Source organism: Haliaeetus leucocephalus, unplaced genomic scaffold (genome assembly GCF_000737465.1).
Source record: "Haliaeetus leucocephalus isolate CR32 unplaced genomic scaffold, Haliaeetus_leucocephalus-4.0 Scaffold517, whole genome shotgun sequence".
Lineage (NCBI taxonomy): Eukaryota > Metazoa > Chordata > Aves > Accipitriformes > Accipitridae > Haliaeetus > Haliaeetus leucocephalus.
Window position 1 is genome coordinate 4,669,996 of NW_010972953.1, and position 9,409 is coordinate 4,679,404.

Genomic DNA, 9,409 nt, shown 5'->3' on the forward strand with positions numbered 1-9,409 from the left:
GGGGGATTTCTACAATAAAACCCTCTCAGTTACTTTCTACATGGTGCAAAGCTAAACTTCACGCTGTTTAATGCAGATATTGAATTGTGCTGGAGCAGAAGGTATTCAAGATAATGTGAAGCAATAGTACCTGGTCACCCAAAATAAGGCTCCAGTCTGGTCATCCAAAATAAGGCTCCAGTCACTCGCCCAGCTCCTTGCCCTCAATCACATGGCGCAGCATTTAATACACGTTTCCTGCTGGCCCTCAAAGTCGTGGGAAGAGTTAAAGCTGAGCCAGCCCAAGGTGACCACAGACAAACTCCCCAGGCAGAGCAATGCCAATCACCCTTCCCAGGAAGGGCAGATTTCCTACCGGGAACATGCACAGGAAAGACAAACAAAAGCTTTTCAGGAAATAACCTGTTGGTCTCCACTCCAATGGGAGGGAGGAGGTAATTGCAATTATCACTGATTACTACCGGGCTTCGCAAACCCAGACAAAGCAACACCACTCCTAACACATGCCAGCGGTGAGTCGAGAGCCAACGCTAGCACCCACTCGCCTTTGCCTCTTCCCCAGCTTTCGGCAGGAGCTGCTGGCACACGGAGACCCCACCGGCTAACTGCAATGCTACTGAGACCCAGGGGCTGGAGACCTGTCCCCGACAGATGCCGTTTCAGCCTTGCAGCATCCTCCTTCAGCCGGGATGCAGGCGATGTTATTTCACACCCAGCCAAGGTAACAGAAGTGCTCCTGGGAGCAGATGCTCTCCCCTCTACGCAGCGCTTCACACACAGGAGAGGAGCCCATACGTTGCAAAACGCATCCCCCAGGGATCGAGGCTGACGTGGGAAAAGCGCTCCCAAGGGAAACTGAGGCACTAGCAGGGCTGGATACACCAGCTCTTCTCTTTAAAGGCCTGTGCGTGCTTAAGTCTGCGCCTGTGGCATTTGTGCTGTTAAAATCTCCAGCACTGGGGTGGGAAGCTGTCTTCTCTCCAAATACATCATTAAGATTTAGCATGTCGTGACTCTGAAATGCAGAATAATTCCAGGCACTGAAAAAAACTCACTGCAAAAGGGAGTCTGCTTCTGCAAATGTGCATCTTGGAGGTTTGATAGAGAGAGAGAGGGGAATTATTTCCCTACCAGCACCCTCTGTTAAACGGAACTTAAGAGCTGTCCCTCGAGGCTGATTGTATTGCGACTTTCTGGAGACAAAGACCATTGATGCTATGATGTTTATGAGTCACTCCTGGGCAGCCCAAGAAAATGCATTTGTTCTCTTCCAATTAAAAAAAGTACTTTGCATTCTCCAACGTTCCACTCAGGCATCTCAAAATATCACCCCAACTTCAAACGAGCCTTTGGTCAGTCCTGCCCCTATCAAATCCACCATGCAGGTGAGTAAGGCTTTCTTGGGAAGGAACCCCAAGCCATGGGGTGATGTAGAAGCAAAGGTGACATAGCATCAAAGGTGACATACCATCAACTTTATTCTCACTATTCCACGCCAAGCAATGATCAATCTTTGATCTCACCTCTTCTGACAAGCATGCAGCAACGTGTGTGTGCATGCCCATCTGTAGAGCTTTTAATTTCATTTCTTCCTTCCCAAGCAGAAACACTGCTCGAGGAAAGAGCAGAAGAACAAAACATGACAAGATAGCCATCCCTCAATTAACACACAACTGGAAGACGTTGGGAAATTAAAGAGATAAGCAAGATATCAAACGCCATGTAGAATAGATGGAGATCATACAGCTTGCCTAAGGCGGTATATTGGCTGGCACTGTGAAGCGAAAGGACCAAGCACTGATACTTGGTCCAAGTCAAACCATTGCCACAACTTCCCTGCTCCTCTGCTGTTCCCTTTGAAGCCGCCAGCCCAGATTTCAAAACACCGAGGCTGTCATCAAACCTACACCAGCAGCTTTGAGCCCCGACGGGCGAGAAGAAACTGCTGACAACCCAGGCAGCCCAGCGAAGCCAGCGTAGGGGAGAGGTGTAACCCAGCTCCATCTCCTCTTGGCAAGGCTGTGTTTTCACAGAGTATTCCAGATGGATTTCAGTTTTTATTTGAACAAATTAAGCCTTGGGGACCCAAAAGCGGAAAAAAAAAAAGAAATCAAATGTTTACGAGACAGCTGCAGTAATTTATCCTCATTATTGCTTACTTTTAAAGTTTCCTCTCTCAGTACCCACAGCTCCAACGATGCTCTAGTAAAGGACTGACTCCTGCATGACTCTGGCACAGTCTCTACAGCCCCCATCGTCTCTGCAGTCTACAGCCAAAACCCAGGACTTGCAGGAGGGAAAATGGAAAGGATTATGTTAACGAAATACTCTTTTGCAAGCCTAATGAGATTCTGGTTTATACAAGTGCCACTGAGATGTCTGTCTCTCTTCTGCAGAAGAGGGGCTCCAGTCCCTCGGTGCCACAGGTTTATACGCTTGTAACCAGAAGAACAACCATCTCCCCTTCTCGCCACCACAACCTGGTTTCCCCTTCTCCCATGTGTAATTCTCAAACCCCGAAGGACTCTAAATAGCCACACTAATTGCAGACAAAAGACTCGTTCTCCACTCCACTAATTCCCAAGGGAACTCCAGCACCTCTGGATAAGCCACAGTTGGATGCCTGGGCAATTTGGGACAGAGGACGTGAACCAAACAGACCAAATATCGTCACGTTCTGCTCCTACCCCACAAACACCCCAGCTCTATTGGAGGTCTCAGGGAGGGACAACTTCAGGGCATCTCCCCTGAAGCTGGGCCAGCACCCATCCAGGCCCTGGCTGTTGCAGGACTCGGCAAGTCAATGCCCACATCCCAAATTCCACCTGCAGACTGTGCGGGAAGCCAGCCCATCCCTGACCCCCAGCATGAGGTGTCCAAGCCTTCGTTAATAAATGGGATGCAATAACAGCTTCGGTTCCTGAGTGGCCTCAAGGTCCAGAAAGCAGAACTGGGCACCACTGGGGGCAACAGGGTCCCCGCGGGGAGCAGAGCCATGGCTGCAAACCAAGCGTAATTCTGCTTTAATGGACATTAGCGCTCACCGGGGAGGTATGGGCTGTGATTACAGACGTGTTCAGCTTTTCCCACTCCATCGTCATCCCGTACTTCACAGCGGGAACCCTTCACTCTTCCAGCCCTAATTAATCTAATGGTTTTCTCGGATCCATGGAGCGAACAGTTGGGATGGTTTTTTGCTCAGACACCAGCAATGGGCAGACCATGGAGGAAAAATAATGCCGTGGCTGTTCTTTCTGAGATGGCAAAGCAGAGAGAAAGGGAAACCACAGCATGTGTTTGGATCATTCCCCAATAAGGAAGCAGGAACGCAACAAGTCTGCATTAGAAGAGACTGTTTAAATTCATTATCATGACAATTTACACTTTTGTGGCACCAGCTGCACCAGTATTTTAAAATCCTTTCCTGACAGTTATTCATCAAGCCTCAATTCCCCTGCAGAACAGCCACCAGCTCACCAACACAAACGGGAAAACATCTGGGGTGATCTCAGACCACACGCCACCTTGGTATCTGCAGCCCACACATGAAATAACCCAGGGCTGCCGCTTGTGAGCGGGCAAGTTTTAAGACAAACATTTCTCTCCGGCTCAGCGAGGGAATCTGCATCAACCAGTCCCGTGGATCAAGCTGAAACAGCCCAGGAAACCTCCGGCAGCCCTTCCCACCAGCCAAGCTTTGCCGATGGCTGTCCCGAGTGAAGCCTGCCCCGCACAGCCCTGCCTGGTGCCCAAGAGAAGCCAACCTTGCGGTGGCAGAAGGGCAACAGAGATAACTTCCAGCATGCTCATCATCTACGTCAGACACACGTATTTCCTCCAACATGTGAAGGCTGGGGTGATGCATGTCTTCAAATGCTTCTCTGCTGTCCCCTTTCCAAGCTTTGCAGGTGGCATTGGTGTCCTCACGCCGATGGCTTTGCTCCGGGGTGTTTCTGCTGCGTCTGGTCTCAAGATCCAGTTCCTACGTCCTGTGCCACTACCGCAACAGGTTTCTTATGCTACTTATCACCCCTCACTCAAACAAACCCTCGAGTTCCTGACTCACAGGTCTCTGTAAGACCTCTGGGGTGGCCCCTCCAAAAGCCCCAGTTTCAGGGGAGGGACGTGGGCTGCTGAAGACATTTGAAAAGCACCCAAGTGTTTTAGCACCCAAATGTCGCTGCCAGCCAGCAGCCGCCAGCCTCTAAAAATGTTTCTCTGGCAATTTTGAAATCGTCCCTGCTGCTCCATGTGCAGGAGCCACCCCGCCGTGCGCAGAGCCTCTGTGAGGCTCCACAACCCCACTTGCATCCATCATGTTTTGCTCTTCTTTTCCCAGCTCCTATCACCAGCCCACAGGCACTGGGAACTTCCTTAATCTTGTTCCTCCCCAGCCACCAGCAGTGATGGGGATGGTCGGTACTGGCCAAAGGCAACCGCTGTCGCAGGAGCAGCACTGAACACCGAAGCCTGACGCCGGGATGCCTCGTGCCCAGTAAACCAGGCTGAGACGTGTCACCAAACAACACCCAAAGCAGCAGCGTGTCCCCACATAACACACCGCTGTCCACAGCTCTGGGCTCCCTTTCTGCTCGCTTAGCAAAGACTCTCCTCGGCTCGTTTTACACCAGCCCGACAATCACATGGTGGTGATTTTTCTGCAAGTACCAGGTTGGCGCTGGCTGCTGTCAGACGGTCTGGAGGGAGGGGGAACACCCCAGACAACAGTCCTGACCCAGACACACGAAAAAGCTGAGTGCTGCAAAGGGAGAAGAAGAGACAGAGCAATGACTCAGTGATTGCTACAGGCTCCAACCCCAACCGGAGCGCCGCATCAGGCAGCAAGCTAGCGCCTAGCGTGCATCAGCGAGCAAAAGCAGGGTAAGAGAGCTCAGCTGTGAAGTAGTGCCTCGCGGGGACCCTCCGCAGCAGTCTCTGGCAGGGACACATAGGAAATCAAGTCCCCACTACGCACTTGAGCTGCGAGGTGGAATGGCCAGGATGCTCCAAGGAGGCTGGGAAGCTCTCAGATGCTGAAAAGCCATTTGGTGCAAACAGACGGCCCCGCAGACAGACAACAGGGCATGCCTCAATCGAAGGCGGCTCCAAATGCAGGATGGCAATATGACTGCTGTGCTTTTTTTGCTTTAGAAGGTAGGGCCCAAGCTGTGCTTTGGAAACACATGTAACCCCAACTCTTCTCCAAGGTGGGTAAGTGCTGGTGGCTTGCAATAAAACTCTGACCACCAGGCCCCAGCTCATGTTTGCACAGCCAGCAAAGGGACTGCTAACCACAAACTGTTATTTACATTCCTGACTCACTCCTTCCCTTTCCCCTGAAACGGAAGAATAGTCACAGTTGAACCTGAATTCCCCTGAACGACTCCTGGAGCCATGTGAGCTGAAAGGTCAGTCCTCAGAGTCAGGAAACCAGGTTCTTGGGCTGAGAAATGCCCCAGCCCTTCCCTACCACTCCTTGGGCACAGTGCGAAGGAAACCCTTACAACATCCTTGCAAAACCTTGAAGATGGGCACAGAAGGCTTCTGATTTGGACATTTTACGAAGGTCTGACCTTCTGCAGCAATGCAACAGGTTGAGACAAAGTCTGGTTCCAACCCTCAGCTGCAAAGGCCTCTCCGCTTTTACTGGCAAAGTCAAGCCATCACCAGATGTGGTCTGCACGTAGCTGGGGGGCTGTGGAAAGGCATGGTTGTAGCTATCCCTCCCCCCCCCCGCCTCCTCCCCTAGCGAGTCTTAAAATACCATGTGTGTATTAAGTAAAGCAGTCAGCACCAGGCTTCCCCTTCTCTACTGGGATTAGCAAAGCAGAAACAGCTGATGCCTGCAGGACACACTGGGGTGACAAGGCCCTCTGTCCCAGAAAGCCACCCCATCAGGTGGTGAATCCTCCGGGAATCAACATCCTTTGAGGCATTTTACAAAAACTGCATCAAGAGTGGAAGGGCTCAACTCACACCTTTGATTCCCCAAACAAACTCCCAGTTCGGGCTGCTAGATAGAGGATAAATCACATGGAAGGGACAACGCCGGGACTCATTTAAGCCTGAATAGCTGTCTGAAGCATCAAGAGCGATGAGGGGAAACTGAGCAACAGGACAAGGGTCGGATTGCATCTCCTGGCCCAGAGAAGAGCCCTGGGAGCACTTCTGAGCTCCTCTACATGGTCACCCTGCACTACGCCAACGGACGACACCCAGAAACCATTCATAGGGTTGAAGACTCTCACTTTTGCAGCAACACGTAGCTCAATCCCCAGCCCTAACCCAGCAAAGGGGCATCCGGAGCTGGAGGAGAAGCTGGGGAAGGGAAGTCAGGAGGTACCAAGCTGTCATGCACAGCCCACGCTGCATGAATTCCCCCTCTTGGAGAAAAGATGTTTGTCCCTTGCACCTCAGGGTTTTGCAGGGTTACCCCGATGCATCAATGAATGCATGCTAACAAGATGGGGGAGAGAGGAAGCACCACAAATTCCTGCATCGTCCCCCTTCCCCTCTATGTGGAAACTGGATGCTCCAAACCCTGCCCGGTTTAGGGAGCCTGGAGATGTGTGTGCCTCGTCCTGCCATCACAGGTTGCACTGCACAGGGGTGCAGTGGCACCCAGTTGTGTAAGAGTTATCCCTGCATGAAAAAAAGTGTATTTTTCTGCTCCTGAGCAACACTCTCTGATCCAGGGTGGGGTCAGCAGGGCCGGTATTTAGACACTGGGCAGTGAGACATTTTTGCAGGTTAGGAGCAGAGGGAGCCTGAATATTCAGCTGTACCAGCAACTTGGGAACTACATGCCAAGACAATGTGAACATGCAACGCCATCCCCTTCAAAACTCTGGAGAGAAGGCCAAGCAAAAGGATGTCCCAGGACTGCTCTGCTGTCGAAGCCCCTGTTAGAGGTGTAGGTAACCTAAGATATGGATTTTGACATAATCAGCATCCCTGGAGCTCTGCAGAGCACCTGCCATCTCCAAAGGACCCTTGCCAAGCTTGCAAGGCAGCTCCTCCTAAAATATACCCCTTAAACACGCAGTCTTGCATAATACTTTTAACACGTAAGAACTGACGGGGCTCAGCTCACCGCCAGAAATAACTTTTCCTGCAGCACAAACGAGCCCTAACTTCAGGCAAGGACGGCAGAAACAGCTTCACGCAGCGCCGATGATGGAGGGTGCCCATGGGAGGTGGGCGGCCGGCGGGCAGCGATGTCCCCGTGCCCCCCACCACGTCCGTCCCTGGGGAGCCGCTTTCTGCTGCCCATTCTGGTGCTTTCCAGCGGCTGTTTCTCAAAGCACGCCCCGAGCAGGGCCGCAGGCCAACACTGTTAGCCCCTCCTTTCTCCACCAGCTTCCGCACAGATACTTCTGATTTCATCACTCTTTGCTCTGCGAGGCAGGAGGACTGAAAATGCAGTGCAATAGCCCCAAACAGCTAGCAGAGGTCGCTTAACATACGCTGGGTGAGCCCTGGGAAAGGAGATTTCGCGGCTACGTTGCCTATGGCAAGGCACCTTCTAGCTAAACCTGCTTTAAATCATTTTGGGTAAAGCCAGGAAGGGATAAACCCCACGGATCCCATCTGGTTCCACTCTGCCCCGACCGCTTGTCTCCCAGACAGGCAGGAAGCCTCCGGGTCTGAAGTGTTTGCACTCCTGCGCCTACATGTAAATAAAACACCCAGGAGGGATCGTGAAAATGGGGCTTTACCTGCCTACGCACGCTCACAGCAGGCTGGGAAGGGGATGAGGTATTTTTAGGAAAAGCTGGGCAGGGAGTACGTGAGCTCCTGGGGGTCTCTCGGACCCCTCCGGGCCAGGACAGGGCACGGTTTCCAGCAGGCACCAGCTCAAAAAATCTCCCAAAGCAAGATTTCCATCAGCAAGCTGGAGTGCTCCATAAGGAGCGCTGCCGTTAGCATTACTAAATTGCTGATGGTAATTGAGGAGCAAAATGAACGCAGAGCTCCCTTCCCTCCCGTCACCCGCTCTAAGGCAGGAACAGGCAAACGTTTCACCTGCCCTCTTGGCTTTATAGCCACCAACGGGACCAGGGCCAGCTCGACCTCTGCACTGCCGGAGGCCGGGTCCGGCACGCTGGTGCCGGCGAGTGCGGAGCAGTTACATCACATCACACGCTTTGGGGTAATTCAGTTGGTATTGATCCAGCTGCAGAAGTTTGGAAAACACTTTGTCAACAACACCCGCCCCGGCAGACTGATGCTTTCTCAGAGCGGGTCATCGTAGCGGGGTGACTTTTCCCAGCCCTCTGGCCCCTGATGCTCGGTATCTTTAATGCAGGAATCCTTCGGACGCTTTGCAGCAGAGGCAGCTGGCCACCCTGGTTTGCTGCGGAGGGGGAGGAAGGGGAGGCTGAAGCACTGGGAGATTTTTAAGTGACTTCTCCAAGGTTACAAAAGGCATCTGTGGTTAAGAAAGGAAGCAAAGAAACAAACTGGACGCTTCCTCCCTGCCGCTGCCTGAGTGCCAAAAGGAGGAAAGCAAACCTGGTCCAAGCAGAGGATGGTCAGGGGTCAGGGAGCATCTTCAGCCCCGCTCCCAGACAGCGAGACGAGCCAGCCCGTGCTGAGCAAAGGGGCTGGGGTGCCGCTGCCCTGCCTGCCAGGCCTACGGCACAGACCCAAGGTCGTGGGGAGAGCAGTGCCCACCCCTGCCCCAGGCTGCCTGGGGGGTTTGCATAGGATGTGCAGGGGAATTTGCCCTGGGATGCTCAAGGGGGTCCATCCTTGGGATGCTCAAGGGGGTCCATCCTTGGGATGCTCCGGGGGTCCCTCCTCGGGATGGATGCTCAGGGGGTCCCTCCTTGGGATGCTCAGGGACGCCTGTCCCATTCAGCCAGAGGGTCCCACCCTGGGATGCTCTGGGCGTCCCTCCTTGGGATGCTGAGGATGCCTGCCCCACGGAGCCAGGGGGCCCTCTCCGGGGTTCTGGGGGGGGGGGGGGTCCCTCCCCGGTGCCCTTCCCCCGGGACCCCCGCCACGCCACCGCCAACCTACCCAGCTTCATCAGACAGGCCAAGAGGATCCAGAGGGAGATCTCGAAGGGGATGCGGACGTGGGTGTAGTCGATGCCCAGGACGGGAAAGGCTTTGCGGGGCTTGGCGTGCCCCTCGCCCGAACCGTTGGCCGGCTGCTTGTTCAGCGGATGGATCTCCTGGGCGGAGGCGGGGGGCGCGGGGGTAAAGCCCCCCATCTCACCCCCCCGCAGCTGGACCGGCTGTCCCTGCGGGGGCTCGGAGGCCAGCGTAGGGGTGGCCTGCAAGCCCTGCCCGGGCAGCAGCGGCCCCAACAGCAGCAGGGCCCAGGGTAGGGCGCGCAGGGCCGCGGCTCCCATAGCGGCGGGCGCTGGGGGCGAAAGGGGGGGTCGGGGAAAGGAAAGGGG

General features: G+C 53.9%; 1 protein-coding gene across 1 annotated transcript in view; it reads right to left on the reverse strand.

The window, feature by feature from the left end:
- The window catches only part of SLC9A1 (solute carrier family 9, subfamily A (NHE1, cation proton antiporter 1), member 1), a 30,354-nt gene extending 20,953 nt beyond the window's left edge, over positions 1-9,401 (reverse strand). The window contains exon 1 of the mRNA XM_010576164.1: positions 9,025-9,401. Within this exon, the coding sequence (XP_010574466.1) occupies positions 9,025-9,361 (337 nt within the window). The 5' untranslated portion in view covers positions 9,362-9,401. The remainder of the gene's footprint in view (positions 1-9,024) is intronic.
- Between the last annotated feature and the right edge of the window lie 8 nt (positions 9,402-9,409).